Source organism: Mustela nigripes, chromosome 9, assembly GCF_022355385.1.
Source record: "Mustela nigripes isolate SB6536 chromosome 9, MUSNIG.SB6536, whole genome shotgun sequence".
Classification (NCBI taxonomy): Eukaryota; Metazoa; Chordata; class Mammalia; order Carnivora; family Mustelidae; genus Mustela; species Mustela nigripes.
In genome coordinates, this window is record NC_081565.1 from 2,299,475 (window position 1) to 2,315,689 (window position 16,215).

General features: G+C 65.3%; 1 protein-coding gene across 3 annotated transcripts in view; it reads right to left on the minus strand.

Moving 5' to 3' along the window:
- The window catches only part of COL5A1 (collagen type V alpha 1 chain), a 136,708-nt gene that overhangs the window by 57,764 nt on the left and 62,729 nt on the right, over nucleotides 1–16,215 (minus strand). For all 3 annotated transcript variants that reach the window (XM_059410379.1, XM_059410378.1, XM_059410380.1), the window contains exons 10-20: nucleotides 13,501–13,542; nucleotides 13,238–13,300; nucleotides 10,443–10,517; nucleotides 9,562–9,654; nucleotides 8,556–8,612; nucleotides 7,626–7,679; nucleotides 7,209–7,262; nucleotides 5,359–5,412; nucleotides 4,081–4,134; nucleotides 2,983–3,036; nucleotides 1,305–1,349 (exon numbers count right to left, since the gene is read on the minus strand). In XM_059410379.1, coding sequence (XP_059266362.1) covers nucleotides 1,305–1,349; nucleotides 2,983–3,036; nucleotides 4,081–4,134; nucleotides 5,359–5,412; nucleotides 7,209–7,262; nucleotides 7,626–7,679; nucleotides 8,556–8,612; nucleotides 9,562–9,654; nucleotides 10,443–10,517; nucleotides 13,238–13,300; nucleotides 13,501–13,542 — 645 coding nt within the window. The remainder of the gene's footprint in view (nucleotides 1–1,304; nucleotides 1,350–2,982; nucleotides 3,037–4,080; nucleotides 4,135–5,358; nucleotides 5,413–7,208; nucleotides 7,263–7,625; nucleotides 7,680–8,555; nucleotides 8,613–9,561; nucleotides 9,655–10,442; nucleotides 10,518–13,237; nucleotides 13,301–13,500; nucleotides 13,543–16,215) is intronic.

Sequence of the window (16,215 nt, forward strand, 5' to 3'; positions counted from 1 at the left end):
AACGCAGAGACAAGCGCGGAGCTCAGGTTTCTTCTGGGACCTGGACAGCCCAGAGCTCAGCCCCTCCTCCCCTACAGCGGGGGGCACGTGTGGGGACAGCCACTTGCGCTCGTGGAGGGACACGGCCCCAAGGCAGCGCCGACCCCAGCAGAGCTGACCAGACTCCCATGGCCCCACCTGGAACCGCTCGCACCTGCCTTGCCCGAGGGGGCTCACCCAGCCCTTAACCAAGGCGCGACCACCCTTTCGTAGGACGTGCTGCAGACACCCTGGAAGAGAAATCCTTCCCACGTGCACTGCTGTGTACCTGTCCCCTTTGTTAGGTAGATGCCTGGCCCCGTAATGCTTCCTAGGGCTCGTAACCCAGAAGGCATCACTTAGACGCATGGTAAGGAGAGCACTGGGTAATGGGGTCTCCTGGGGTCCCCTGGGGGGCTGATCAGACATCAGGGGATAATTTAGTCCCCCGTGAAGGTGCGAGCGCAGCCCAGGCCCTCTCTGTGCTGCGCTGGCAGTGTTTCTCCTCAGGTAACGTCGCCAGAGGCTTACGGCCGTGGTGACGCGGACGACAGAGGCGAGATGTCTGAGAACTACCCTCCGTGAAACCAAGTGGTGTTCTTTCTCGCTGAGGACACTCGCCTGGGCCCTCAACAGAGGTCGGCTTGGGGAAAAGAGCCGTTCGATGCCCCAGGAGAGCCACCCTGACGGAGGGCTCCACGTTCGGGAAGCACAGACACCAGCAGGGACAGCAGACAATTGGATCGGTCCCTGCAACTGCCCTCGGACACTTGCCTGGTACGCTGGCGTCCACCATACCCGCAGCTTGCACGCCCGCATGAGCACCCTGGATGCCCCCCGTGACGGCCCCTGGGTGCCCCCCGTGATAATCTGGGTCACCCCCCCATGATGACCCTGGATCCCCCTTGTGATGACGTTGGATGACCACCATGATGACCTTGGACACCCACCATGATGACCTTGGACATGCACCAGGCCCATGGCCTGATATGTGATGACCTTGGATGACCACATGATGACCTTGGACACCCACCATGATGACCGTGGACACGCACCACAGTCCCCCAGATCCCAGCTTCTCCTCCGGGGAAGGTCGGATTTGCCCCACAGCTTTTCCAACGTGCTCCTTCTTTCCCTCCCCCCAGAACCCCCCAGCTGAGTCTCTGTTTCAAGGCTGACCCCTCCTCTAATCTATGCTCTAGGTCGGTCCCTGGTTCTGCCCAGAGCACAGCTTCCTGGAGCAGCCCATCGCCATGCTGAGGAGACAGAATGCGATCAAGACTTACGGGTTCCCCAGGCAGCCCTCTGGGCCCGACTTCTCCATCGTCACCCTGTGGGGGAGAAAAGCGGCCGGATTTTAGAGGTAAGTTCTAAAGCCCGGACAGAGAGGTCGTGCCCCTGCCACTGTGCAACGGATGCTTTGTCCTGGGGCGGCTTCTGCCTCGGCCAGATTTTCTAGTCCCGGTACCAGCCAGGAAGGCCCCAAAATGCCCACACGCCCAGAAAGCTGCAGGAACGGGCAGGATCTGGGGCCCGGGGACAGCGGTCAGGAGGCCACAAACCACAGCTCCAATGAGGAGAAAGCGGCACGGGAAGGATCCTGCGAGCAGAGGATCTGGTTGCCTTGATGGGTGACGAGAGGGTTGAAGGACAGAGGGACAGAAGCCAGACAGACACGGAAACGGAGCTCGGGAGCAGGGGGGAGGCCACGTGATGGGGGGGCAGGCAGGTAGGGGGGGGAGCAGGGAGGGGAGACGACGAAGACAAGTGACAGGACGCCAGTGGCAGAAGCCGGGGTAGAAGGAGCCTCGGACGATCACCAGATCCCCGGGCCACCCCCAAGGTAGCCCAACCCCTCTGCCAGGGCCCTAAACACGGCGGGGGGAGGAAACCCGGATGAGTCTTCCTTCCGGCTGCAGAAGGAAAGGCTGCCCAGGCTTGACTGGTCCCAGATCAGGAGCTGCTCGTCAACACCCGCTTCTGTCTGTCAACGCGCCGTTCCCTTCCCTCCTCCACACATGCACACGCACACGCACACACCCAGGCTGCACGTGAGCATAGGTGGGCATCACGCATACGCACGCACACTTGAAGTCGTGCCCGCACACATGCACACAGGTACCCCGTGTGCACACATACATATCCACCCGCACGTGCGCGCCCAGCCCTGCACATGCGTGCACACACACAAACACACACCCCCAGGAGGACCCTGCTCGCCTCTCCCGTGGCGCAGGGAGCTGTGCTGGGCACAGACGGGAGAAGGGGCGGGGACAAAGCCAGCCTGGGAGCCGCTGAGGACAGAAGCACGGCCGGGCCTGCCCTCCCGATGCCATACCTGCTCCCCTTACACTCGGGGCTTCTAGACCCTGTCCCTAAAACACCCCTAATACCCCGAGACACGGTGTGAGTGACTGGGGTGTGAGGAGGCGGGGCTCAAAAGCCCCCCACGCTTCTCTACCACAGGACAATGGTGCTCTGGTCTCTCACAGAGCCGCAGCCCCAGGAAGAGCCACCGGACAAACTCACAGACCCCGCAGAGCCCCCAGGGGAGGGCTTCCCCCCACCACAGCCCCAACCTCGCCCCCCACCTCCAGAGCCACCCACTCCAGACTCTCCCCCTCTCCCCAGATCCCCAGGCTCTGCACCCACAGCCTGCATCCGAGCGGAGACATGGAGCTCACACTTGCCGACACGTCTCCAATGTGACTTGGGCACCTGCCTCCCGGAACTAGGGGCTCTTTCTGAGACAGGTGACAGCTGAAAGCCACTCGCAGACACCACGCAGGGCAGGACCAGCAGTCACGTGTCTCAGAAGCGGCTTGCTGGCTGTCCCCACATCCCACAGCTTCACCCTCCCACCACCCCCCAAGGCACACGCTTGACGGCCAAGCGCTCTGCTGCCAGCATTTCCCAGCAGTTCGCAGCCCAGAGCCCCCGGGGGACAGGCAGGCAGGGACATACCCGTTCTCCATCGTCTCCGGGAGGTCCTGGTGGCCCAGAAGGACCAGGGTCACCCTAGGAAGTCAAGCAGGGTCGGCATTAGGCACTTGGGAGCAGACGCCTACGACTGTCCCAAATGCCCATCTTTCTGTGATTCCGACTGTGGAGGTCCTGAGCCCAATGGAGACTCCCAGAGCCACAGGAAGTCCGTTAGGGGAGCTGGTGTCGGGAGGTAGGGTCCGGGGCAGGTCCACGGACACGGGGCCAAGGGACACGGCAGCAGATCCGAGCCACACCCCACGAGCTTCTCCATGGGAAGCCGGGGAGCACCCCAGCCCCACAGGGTCCCCTAAGAAAGGGCTGCCACGCTGGGCAGCGAGTGTCCTGAGGCCACCAGGCCCCCTCCCACCCATGGAGGCTTTAGGCCTTGCACACAGTCGGTGCTCAACTGTCCGTCGCACAGTCGGGCCCTGACCTAGCGGGTGCCTTTGTGCTGGTCTCCGTGTCGCCGCTGGAGAACTCAGACAACGCAGCGCTGGTAAACCGCTAGGGCCAATTCTCAGCACACTACGGGATGTGACGGGTCACCCCCCGCCCGACACAACCAACCAGCGTGTGTGCACACGCACGGCCACACACGCACACGTGCCCGCCTGTCCACAAGGTGCCGAAGAGACGCATCGTCTGCTTCAAATGGAACAGGCAAGATAGAAAGCGTCCGGCAAGTGGCCCAGGGCTGTCGCGTGGAGACCGCCTCCCACGGGGGGGAGAGACGGGGCGCGGGCCGCTGCACGCACCTGCCCTCGTCCGCAGCAGCCGCGTGGGCCGTGCGAAGAGTCCTTGGCCGCTCGTGCTGCGCCAGGCCCCCCGATCGGACGGCGGGCTCACCCTCAGCCTCCTTCACCCCTCGAGCGCGGAGCCCGACGGGCTCTTTCATTAGAAGCTGCTCAGGAGACACCCGCGCTCTCCGGGCTGACCTTCCGGGGTCGCCGTGGCATGGGTTTCCACTCCCGCCACCTGGGGCTGGAAGCGACCCGGCCCCAGGCGAGAGCGCTAAGGCCTCCCGAGACGCGCATCCATCAGGCTCCCCGAGCCAGAAACGCACAGACGGACACTCACCCGGTGGCCCTTCTCTCCCGGCAGTCCCGCGAGGCCGTCGAAGCCGCGGTCACCCTGCAAAGGAACGGGGGCTCCTCAGAGACCTCGGCCGCCGGGCCTCGGGCCGCACTCAGAAGCAGTGCGTGCCATGACCCCAGCCTCCGCTCCCCACACACCCCACTGCCTCAGGCCTATGTCCCCAGGCTCTTTTCCCCCAAACACCAGCAAGGCCCAGAAACACAGACTTTGTCTTTGGGCCACTTTGTCCTTGGATGACTTTGTCCTTGGGCCACAGACTCTGAGCCTCGTGGCAGAATGGCCACGGCCGTGCTACCGTCTTGCTCACTGCTACGCCCTCAGCGCCGAGCTGTGCCCGGCACATCAGCTGCCTGTGCTCATCCGGCAGATGGCCTGACCCGGGCTGCCAGCACTGTGGCTCCCAGCCACCCCGGGGTGCCCCCGGGAGCCCAGGTACAGAGCCCTGTCTCGGGGATGCTGCAAACCACGAGGGAGAGGCCGAGAGTATCCGGGCTTAAGTGTGCTTCTGCGATTGGAAGACGACTGGTCTACGGGGAGAGATCCGAGCCGACTTTCTTCCCTCCTACCGCTCCAGGCACGCGAGACCAGAGCCTCACCAGAGCTCGGTGTGTGGGGGGAGCACGTGAGCTCATCCGTACCAGTTACTAAGTGGGCAGATGGCTCGGACACCTGCTAGGGCAGTGACCCGGGTCCCGGCCACTCCAGGTAGCAGGAGCTGTCCACATCACCGCGTGCTCGCTGGGGACGTAAGCCTTTCCTCTGTGCCGCGCGCAGTCCAGGCCGGCTCTCCAGGGGCCGAGACGGGGGCCCCCACGCTCAACCACATGCACTGTCTACCTGGTCCCTGCCATGCCGAGGAGCAGGTGGCCCAGCACGGGACAAGAAGGCTCCCTGCCCGTGCACTTGGCGTTCGTGTGTCCCCTCCCCCAATGTGTCCCACCGTGTCACCTGCCCTTCTATGAAAGGGTCCGTGGCTGGGATTCTACCCCCGCCCGCCAAGCTCACCACCCACTAGAAAAGAGCAAACTCTCTGCAGTTGTCACACCTCCCTGTGACAGTCACCCCCACCCCCGGCCCGGTCCTCGTGCCAACATGTCGGAGAGACTGAGCCAAGCAGCACCTAACACCCCCAAGCCCCCACCCTGGATGAGCGTGGACCACCGTCACTGCACAACCAACACACTGGCCACGTCGCCAGCATGACGGCAGCCATGGCGGCCACGGCCGTGAGAACCCCGGGAGGCGGCAAGCGTGGCCTACCTTGGGGCCAGTCTGTCCAGGCATCCCTCTTGCTCCGTCACTCCCTGCTCGGCCCTGGAACAGAGGAGGCAAAGTGTCACAGGGACCCGTGAGTGGGGCCTTCCTGGGAGGCCCGGCAGAGTCGCACAGCCCCACGTGGCCGGGCCGGTCGAGAGGACCCAAGCCCAGGCTCCTGGGGCTGCTGTGCGCTTCTCCACGTGGTTCCTGTCTTTGAGCCTCGCTACCTGAAATGCCAGATGCGGCGATGCCTCTCTGTTTTGGGGGTGAGACCACGCCGCCACGCCGCAGGAGAGCCAGCAGGCAGCGCCGTGTGGCCACGGGACTGGAGGTCTGAGGGTCTGTGGCTCCCGAGAGAGCGTGTCCCCACAGCAAAGCCCAGGCCACCGCCCTGCCACTGTTCAGAAGCTGGGTTACAGACAAGAGTCACGGAAAGCAAGTGCCAAGGATCGGTCCCATTGGCCACAAAGAAAACTGAGCTGCACGTGGTGGCGGATCTCACGAAAGCCACACGCCTGCCCACGTAAGCAAAGCACTCCGTCCACGGGGGCCACTCCCGGACCCATCACTTCCAGCCACTCCCAGGAAACCGCAAGGACAAGCCCATGGCCCCCACCTGACTGGCCACCGGGACAAAGGGCAGGGCCACTACACAGGCCCCACGGCCACCCCGGGAGAGCCCTGCCAGCCTTGAGGCGCCTGGACAGGGACGGAGACTCGGCCAGGTACCAACTCGCTAATGCACGATGTCGGCCAGCTGAGGACAAAGGGCTGACCCGGACCAACGTCCTCTCTCCTCACGTGTCCCACGTGCCGCTGATCAAACAAGGCCACCCCGGCGCACTCTGGGCCCCTGGGTGCTCTCACCCTGGGCCACGGAACCCCGCCAGCCCCAGGAGGACCTGCACTCGGCCTTCCCCGCCTTCCGCATCCCTCCCACGCCAGCCTGAGGAACCGCTCCCGGGGAAACGGGACAGTTTACAGCATTTGCAGAGACTCACAGAAACCTTGAATGAAGTAAAACTCTTGCCAGAATCAGAACCAAGACAAACCCCAAACTGTCTCCCAAGAATCACCGAACTCCGGCACCGGTGGCCCGCGTGGAAGCGTGGGTCTGACCCTGCATGGAGCCTGGATGCCCCCAGCATCGGAGACCTGTGTCCTGAGGCCACACGAGGGCCGTGCCCATCACTCCCGCTCATGACCACTGTTAGCCCCCTGCTCCCCCAAGGTCCCGTCCGCCCCGCAAGCTCTCCAGGCAGAACGGCCAGGCAGCCGCAGGGGACAGCACTCCTCGGAGAGGCTCACACCCAGAATCCTGTCCTCCCACACCCGAAGCCTCCTCTGGCTGAAAAGACCCACTGGTCTGGTGTGATGTGAGATCATTAGGCTCTCCCTGGCTTGTCTGGACGGGGATCGTTGTTGTATATTAAGTGTAAACACACGCCCCGTTCAGCAGCCACGGTCATATGGACACAAACTAGTAGCATCCGCTAAAACCGGCCCCCAGAGTCCCAGGGACCCTGGACATCAGCCTGGCCTTCCCCCCGCCCCCTCACCACGCTGAGGCCATCTCCAGAGAAACGAGTCCGCCCCAAGGAAACAAGGCCACCGGTCGCTCTGTCGTCCCCGGACTTGCTCCCCAAGGGCCTGGGAAGCTGCCTCAGTTAAAAACGTTTGTGAAACTAAATTAATGTGCTCAGGACAGCGGCACCAGAGGTGGGGGAGCCGCACCTGCCCCAGGGAAGGGGATCCGGCCTTGAAAATAGTCGCCCTTCTGCGGGAGGGCAGCAGCCGGGCCTGGGGGCCCCGAGCAGAGCAGACTCCCAGCCGGCGGGACCCGCAAAACTCACCCTTCTTCCAGGCTTTCCAGCGGGGCCAGGCGGGCCCTGCACACCTCGGGGTCCCTGTCCGGAAGCAAAGACGGCAGTGGGTCAGGCTGGGTCCGTGTTTTTCAGAGGCAAAAGCAAAGCCTTGCCCCCATGCTCATCAAGCCGGCCGGTGGGGGCTCGTGGGCAGCAGCGGGCCGGGCACAGACCTGCTGCCCAAGTGAGGGCCCGAAGAGGCCCAGCCCGCCGCCCCCCGGCTGTCCCGCAGCTGTCCCGCAGCATGGAACAGTTACGTCTGCCCCACTCCCAGCTGCGCACAAAGCCACAATTCCCACCGGCTCCCTGGAAGACATGCAGTGTAGGAGCCTCCATTCCAGCGGCCTCCACCTCTGAGGCACACGGGGTGTCCCCCCCAGCAGCGGGAGTGAGATGTCTACGTACCTGAGGCCCCATGTCTCCCGGCTCGCCCTTCAGACCGCCACTCCCCGGAGGGCCCTAGAGAGACACGGTCTGGGTTACAGAATGCACATCAGACCTCTAGGAATGGGTCACCCCGTGGGGCAGGGCTCCCCGCTGAGAATCAGTGGCACTTGCAGCCCTCAGAATCTGAGGGACGAGCAGTAACTTTCAGGGATGTGGGTGTCCCCCTGGTTTTGAACAAAACGCTGGGCAGTGCAGCGTACGGGCCGGGAGCCATGAGGCCCACGCCGAGCTTGTTTCTCTCTCCGGGGTGAGTGTGACTGGGGTCTGTCACGGCCCGCAGCTCAGGGCAACGGGTGGGCATCCTTAGGGCCCACGACAAGGCAGGAGCCGCCGGTGGACAGGAGCAGCCCCGAGCCTGGCCTGATGGGGAAGAGACTGGCGCAGACCCGGGGCAGAGCCAATCCACCGCTCCCAGGGGAACGGGCACGGCCGGTGTTGAAATCCTGTCTCTTTGCAAACATCAAAGGCCACCGGCACTCCCTGGGATCCCGCTGGCCGGCCCTGCGTGTGCTCGGGCACACCCCATGCAGGGCTTGTGCAGCTGTGGGGGGTGGCACGTGAGAAATCCTGGGTCTGTCCCCACTCAAGTGCTCTTGACTTAGGAAACGTGACTGTGAAGAGTAAAGACACTGGAAAGCAAGGCTCCCTGGGTCAGGAGGAAAATCCCAGGCAGAGCAGGTGTGGCAGGTCTCCCTGTGTGGGCAACCACAGCCCCACACCCCCGGCCCCCTCCCCAGGACCCTTGGACCCACCGGGGTGCCGCTGGTACATCAGTGGTTGGTAAGAGCTTAAGGGTGCCCTCTCCGGGTGATCCCGGGGACAGAAGGGACTGACGAGGGACGCCCCAGCCCTCACCATGCTCCCCCACTCTCCCCACCAAGGACTCACCATGGGGCCGGGCCTTCCGGTAAGACCCATCGGGCCAGCAGGCCCCCGCAGTGCCAGCTACAAGAGAAAACAGGGCAGGCTGAGAGACGGCGGGGTACTGGTCCTCACGGGGGACACTCCACCGGGTGGGAAAGGCCCGACGGGACATGCCAAGGACGGGGGCCCCTGCAGGAGGGGTCAGACGGAGCTCGAGAAACCTGGCACCGAGTCGCCCCTGGGGCCTGAGCCAACCACGGATGGAACGGAGAAGGCGGAGGGGGGACCTGGGCGTGGCGTGCCCCCGCTGTGGGGGTGGGTTACCTGCTCCTGTACCCCCCAGCTGGCGCCTGCACCTCGCCCCGGCCGGGCAGGCCCAGCCAGCGAATCGGGCCACGGGCACGGGGCAGCATCACGTGCACCATTTATCCCGTGGCCACAGCTCGCCGCGCGGCCGGCCGGCAACTCCGTGTGCGCCGATCCCTGCCGTCGCCCCCGCCGGCCACAGCCGCAGAGACATCGCCCGAAGAGGGGCTATTTAACGGCTCCCTGAGATGCCCCATTAGAGGCGACACCCCGTGGGATGATCAGCCACCCCACAGAGCCGGGCTTTGCTCTTGTCACCGGCAACCAGCAACCAGGAGCGTCGTTAGTTAAAACCTCAGTTCACTCGCCAGCTGGTCTGCAGTGAGGGGAGCCGCTGGGAAGCAAAGGGACCCCCCACGCCAGGCAAGGGGCTTTGGGGGCCACGGGAGCCCTCCCAGAGGTCTCAGCCCCACCCCACCGCAGGAAGCCCCTTCCAGGTCTGTCCATCCCCGGAGCCCTGCAGGGACAGCTGTTGGTCCTGTGCATCCACATCCTGGAACCGGGACGCTCAGCATGGACGAGGGAGCCCTGAGATCCCCCCTCCCCTTTCCCAGTGCCGGCCTGGGCCCAGCTAGGCGTAGACCGGGGCCCGCCCCCCCGTGTCCCGACCCCCCCCGGGGCCCCCCCCCCCCCCCCCCCCACCAGGGACGCAGACGCCACTTACCCGGGCCTGCTGCAGGATGGCCTGAGCCTGGGACTCCTGAGCCGACACCATGGGGCCTTTGGAGCCGGCGTCACCGCCCCCTCCAAAGCGAAACTGCAGATATGAGGTGGGGGTCACCCAGGACGCACCGACGCAGGTGCCCATTCTGGGCCTCTAGGGCCTCTCGGGTGACCGCAGAGCCTTGGGGAGTCTGCGTGGGCAGCATCTGGCACTAGATCCCTCCCAGCACCGCTGCTCCAGCCCCACCAGCCAGCCTCGGCCCTGGGACCCCCTAGAGACCTGCCCCAGGTCAGGGGAGAACTTTCTGGCTTCTGCAGCACCTCGCCCTGGGACCCCGCAGCCCCCACCTGTTACAAGAAAGAGCCTGGGACCCCGTGCAAGTGCTGGCTTTGCCAGGCAGCTCCCGGCTCACATGGTGTCTCCCAGAGCTCTGCCCAGCCTCCCGGGCAGCACTGGGCCGCCAGTCAGAAGCCTGCCGTCCAGGCCAGCACGCCACACACGTGCCCTCCTGGGCCTGGGCTCCCAGTGAAGGAGACGGCAGCACCAGGTCAGGGCAGGGCAGGCACAAGGAGGAGCAGAGGGCAGCGTGCCCAGCTGGAGAGTCCAGCGGAGAGGGACAGAGGACGCTCGGCTTTCTCACAGAAAGCCAGACTCCCTGCCCCTTAGGTGAGCCGGTCCTGGACCCCAGCAGAGAACTGGAGACCTTGGCCACCAGGGTCCATTCTGCACATCGTCAGGAACGCCCTCAGAGGGCCTATTTCTACAAGGCGGCCCACATCAGGGTGATTCTGTGGCCAGGGAACCGGCCCTCAGACGCTGAGCCCAAGGTGCCCTCCCCACCCCCGGGTGAGCCCTGAGACCCCCCGGATGAGGGTACTCACAGGCAGCATGAGCATGGTGCCAGGAGGGCCAGGCAGTCCGTCAGCCCCAGGAAGGCCTGGGCGTCCAGGGGGACCCTGTGGACAGAGGGCCCAAGACAGCTGGGTCACAATGCAACGGGGACAGAGCAGGGCTGTGTCCAGATGAGGAAGTCAGAGCCACAGCCCGCGAGGAAATACACAGGGCAGGCACAGAGCAGCAAGACCCCATGGCACAGAATGTTCCAGAAGCCAAGCGCAGGAAGGGAGGGGCACTGGCTTTGGGCAGATGAGGACAGGCTTCTTGGGGGGGAGGGACGAGGAGGGAGGGGCTCTGGGCAGGACCCGGAGCAATTTACGGAGAGGTGGGAGACTGCAATCCGGGGACACAGGGGACACTGGGGGGGCGGGCAGCGTCCACCACCCAGAAACGCGCCTCCAGGCCCGCACACCAGGCGGCAGGGCCGCCCCCAGGGGACCAAGGCCTATGTCCTCCATCAGCCAGTGCGCTGGCCCTTGTGACCCGGTCCCCACCGACTCTCTCTGTGAATGCTCGGATGGAAGGCGAGGTGGCCTAAGTGTCCACTTGCTGGGACAGATGCAAGGGACGTCCACAGGACACAGACCCTTCTCGAGCAATTTGAAGAGCCCATGTGTACACAGCCGATCCCAGGGCTACCGCGGGTCCTGTTAGTCTGGCCCCAAAGGCAGGTCCCAGTCAGACGCCCCTCGACAGGCCTTCTAGATGAACCCTGGCCTTTTCCAGACTCAAATGTAAAACAAGAAACACGGTGTATTTTCAAAAAAACAAATGTTTTCTCTCCCAGCTTCCTCACGGATCCTGGCGGACTCCACGGAGCCTGAGCACGAAGCTCATTTCGTGTCCAGAAGAAGGCCTGACTCCCTCTTCCTGACCAAAAGGGACCCCCACTGGCCACACCCCAATACACCCATGGGCATCGGACCCAGCGCTCCGCAGCAGCACAGCCGCCCGCAGACAACGGCGCTCACACCCAGGAGGGCGACGCGGCAGGCACGGCCGGTGACACCCATCACTGGTTGCCAGCCAAGAAGACCGAAGACCTGCGGCTCCCCAGGCATCACCTGAGGGACATGGACTGTCCACGCCTGAACCCGCAGGGGCTTCTCCGGTTATCACACCGTCGACGCGGTCCCCGTTCTCAGGAGCTGCTGTAGAACACGATCTCTACAAAGCAGGGAGAGCTCCTCTCTTCCCCGCACGGGAGCCAGTGCGGGCAGGACGGCTGGCGGCACGCACGGCAGCCCGCACGCAGAGCGCACGCACGGGTGTGTGGGGCGTGCGTGGGACCCCAGGGCTGTCCCCTTCTCCAGGAGGCCCCCCCCTCCAGCGCCACCGGCACTAGGCCCCTTCTCTTCGCTGCGGGCGCCTGCTCACCAGCTCAGTGGCCGTAGAGCTGCCCGTGCGTGACGGGCCCCTCGGCGCCCCTGCCCGTCTTCCACGGGCGCAGGCTGGGCGGTGGGTGCCCGGGCAGCTTTGTCAGGGAAGTCCCAGAGGCAGAACCGCGGGGTCAAAGGTCTGCTCCCAGACGCAGCGGAACTGCCCTTGCCTGCCATTTCGGAAAAAATCCGCAGAAAACAACAAGTGTGATCAAAAAAGAAAAAACTGGTAGCAGGTTTGGCCACCGGGGTCCCCTCTTGGAAAGCCGGGTGCCCTCACCGCCGGGCCTCAGAGGCCGTCCCGAATCAAACCCCAGTGCAAGATCAGGGTCCGGGTCTGCCAGGGACCAGACGCTTTCCCCGCGGTGTGCGTGTGGCTGGGCGGCGCGGGAGGCCGTGTGACCTGGGTCCCGCAGAGCCCCCACCCACCACGGCTTGCAAACCGTCAGCAAACCTCTGCCAAGTGCCGAGGTCTGTCAGGGGACGCCTCTGTCACTTCCAGACACGTGACCGACCCCCGCCCCAGCCACCGTGCCCGCCGCACACCCACCCAAACCGCGAGGCCCGCCCTCTCCAGGCAGCGTGCCAGGCCCGGGGATAAACGTCCGTTAGGACACACACACGCTCCTAGGTTCTCCTGTCCGCCGCGTAGCCATCTGGCCGCCGGCTCTGACGGGCCTGTGCCCCCGTCCACACTGGTCAGACCCACAGGAAATCAAGCCCCGCAGGACGGCCCCGAGGCTGCAGTACCCCCGAGCCCCACCAGGTGGCAGAGCAAAATCGCGGCGTCCCCGCTCAGCCCTGTCCAGCAGCAACCCCGGGGCCCGGGCGGGGACCTGGGGACCCGGGACGCGTCCCTTTGATGGGTCCTTCTGACCCGGGGATGTGCGCCTTTGATCTGGGGACCTCAGACCTGGCGGGAGTCCAGGGTGAATCCCTTTGACTGGGGACCCCAAGACAGGTCCCTGTGACCAGAGGACCCCGGGATGGGTCCCTGCGGCCCAGAGCAAGCCCTCCCGTGCTGGTGCCTGATCCCCAGCAAGGAAGACAGAGTGAGGGGAGGGTGAGCGCAGGAAGCTCCCATGCAGGTCTGGACCCCGCGCGCCGCGGACAGCACTCGTCACCGTCAGGCTAACCTGGGCCGCGAGGCCCTCCGTGAGCCGAGCTCAGCAGCCTCCGTGGGAGCCTCGCCGCGGCCACCTGCCCCAGGCGCAGGGCTGCCGAGGACGGCCGCTCCCTGAACTCCCGCAGACACGGACGCAGTAAGGTGGTGGGGTGAGAGGCAGCGGCGTGGGAGGAGAGCTGACGCACCAGCCGCCGGCTGCACGTGCGGGGACACCGGCCGCGGAGCGGAGAGACGCGGGGACAAGCCCCGAGAGCCAAGCGCTGACCGTCCTTACCCTTTCTCCGGGGTCACCCGCTTGCCCAGTGGGGCCCATCGTTCCTGGAGGTCCTGGGAGACCCTGGAATCGAAAACGAAATCAGGACAGGAATTCAAAGGTTCAGCCATGGGGCAACACCCCAGTCCCGCCCCGCTTCCCTGGGGGTGGCGGAGACGGGCCCCTGGGGGCACGGTCTGCAAAGGGGGGTCAGTGGCCCCCTCTTTCCCACCCCCTGCTCCCAAGCACCTCCCACAGGCCTGGGACGGGAGATAGACACTCACCGCGGGGCCTTCGGGGCCCGGCGGCCCCTCCATGAGCATACCCTGGAAGAGATAGGAGACAGTGTCTGAGACCCCAGGACCATATCCCTCCTGAGATCCCAGAAGGCACCTGGGTCCCCCGCAGAACCTGCTGGTGAGGCGGACCCCACGAGGACCACAGACCGGTGCCTCGCGGCACGCCAACCAGGAGCCCAGAGCAGGAGGGAGAAGCCACCAAGTCCACAGGACACGGGCCGCCCCCTGCAGAAGCCCCTCACCCTGCCGCTGGCCTGCACGGCCGACACCCCAAGTGGGGACAAGGCCTCCGCATCAGCCTAGACCCCAGAGAGGCCGTGTGGGTAGCTGAGGGGTCCGTGGACAGAGCTCCCTGGCCCTGGGTCGGGGTGGGGGGTGGCCCCGCTCCCCTGCATCCACTTCCAGCCCTGTCCCCGAGCGGGACTCTCCGCTCTCCTAACCAGTCAACAGCAGGCCGGGCAGCGTCAGGGCGCCCTGAGACAGTGCACACCCTGCAGGCAGGAAGGGGTCTCCTGCCCCCGCAGGGATTTCCTCGCCGAGAACGCAGCGGGAACAGCATCTGGGGGCCCCGGGACCAGCTAGGTTCTGCCTGGCCTGGCTGAGCAGGCCTCCACCACACTCGGGGCCCGCAGAGTGGACAGAAGTGCCCTCCTCCCCACAATTCTTGAGCCTGCAGGGACAGGGCTCGGGGCCACATGTCCCTGGCTCCAGGGACAGACCTCCTGCTGCTCTCCCTCCACCCAAAAGCAGAGAAAGCACAGACTGCTTTCCTCCAGGACGGTGCCCAGACTTCCCTTCCAAAGTGAACCGGGCTTTAGAGAAACGTGTCCCCGCCCCCCCACCGGGGGGACAGGGGACAGCCTGGGCCCAGCTGAGGCTCAAAGACCTGCACTGGTGAGGGCACCGGGCCACTGGGCCCTACGACCTCCCAGCCTCCCCACCAGGGCTCCCCAGTCGCCGTGAAGACGTGTTTACACAGACAGCTCATCCGGTGGCTTTCAGATTTCCTCCTCGGACCAAGGCAGCTGGGGAGGCTCAGCGGGGAGCTGGGACCGAGTGAGGGACCTTGGCCACAGCGGGGCCTGGGCTCCAGCTCTCTTCCCAGACACTGGCGGCTGTTCTCGGGTTGCTGGGGCCATGCCAGCCACAGATCTCCCGGGAAGCTGGGCCAGAGCGGTCCAGGGCGGCCTGGGAAGGAGGCCAGGCACCAGGACGAAGGAGCCAGCAGACAGGGGCCTGAACTTCCCCGTGGCCGTGCACGAGGAGGAAGACAGGTTGCTGACAAGGGAAAGTGGCGGACGTCCTCTGGGTGGCTAGCCCGGTCTACACCCCACCAGGGTGCAGATGCCAGTCTCAAACCTCAGCGGGGAAGGTGACTGAGTGACGGCCTCAGCCTGGGCCCAGCTGGAAACAGCTCTCAACGCAGGTGCATCCGCCCGCTGAAGAGCCTCAAAAAGCAGGTTCCTTCTGAACCACCGCAGAGAGGAGAGACGGCGCTGCGTAGGCCTCCCGGGAGCGTTCACCGGGGTACCATGAGACACAGTCTGGGGATGGGTCCCTGGAGTCCCAGGATGCCAATAAACCCGGGTCCCCAAGGCGGAGAGGTCTGCCGCCCTCTCAAGGAGCCACGGACCCTGCTAACAAACGGCCGGAGGTGTGGCTGGGAGGGCCAGAGGGGCTGGTTCCGAGGGCTCCACGGACAGGAGTCGCTCTCCCCAAAGGGCGGGCACCGGGGCAGGGAGTGGGGGCCCGGAAAGCGGCGGCCACCCCACCCTCTGTGGTCAGCGGTCAGCGGCAAGAGCCACGCTGGCCGGTTCCCGGGACTTGGCCTCTGTTTATGGAACTAAGACTCAGGGCATCTCTGGGTTGAGAGGTTCTGACTGTTTACACGGCATCCCCAGGGGCCCTGGCGAGGGCCTGGAGGACTCAAGGAATGGACTAGGGATGGGGCAGGACTGAACGCCCTGGCCAGAGGAGGGAGCCCTCCCCTAGCTGTGTCCGGATGCCCCAGCTCCCCAGCCCCCAGATGAGCTGGACCTCGTGCAGACATGCTGTCTGTGCTGGACCAGCCCTCCCTCTCCAGCCCCGCCCCTGCCGGCCCCCAGTGGACCACCCTGGCAGCCGAGGCACCACGGCTCTCCTCCAAAGGTCGTCCGGCAGCTGTGAGCAGACAGGAAGCACACCCAGATGGTGCCAGCCTAGCCCCTCCCCAGCACCTCCCTGTCCTGGGGCCCCACGCTCTTCCCACGCAAGATGGCCTGCCACCAAAGCCACGCGGACCCCACAAAAGGAACCCCGAGTCAAGAGCAGGTCCATCTGGGGACCCGAGTGTCCGGGGACACGTGTGGTCAGTGAGAGGAGCCATGCTCAGGCCAGGACCCCGTAGTGACGGCAACACACCCGCTGTCCCGCCGGGGAGTCCCCACCCCAGCTGCTGGCTGCCTCCCCACACTCTTCCCCTGTGGCTGGACTTGACATCAGGATTTTTCACGTCACTGAGCAAGGGGTGTCCTGGTGCTGGTCCTGCCCCCTTGGCACCTCTGCACCCTTCCCGTGTACCCCCATCTGCCACCCTCTTCCTTGGACCCACAGAAAGCCCTGGAAGGGGATGTCCTGACCGGTTGTGTGTCTAGTGGCCACAGCCCTGTGAGGCTGACCGGTTGTGTGTCTAGTGGCCACAGCCCTGTGAGGCTGACCGGT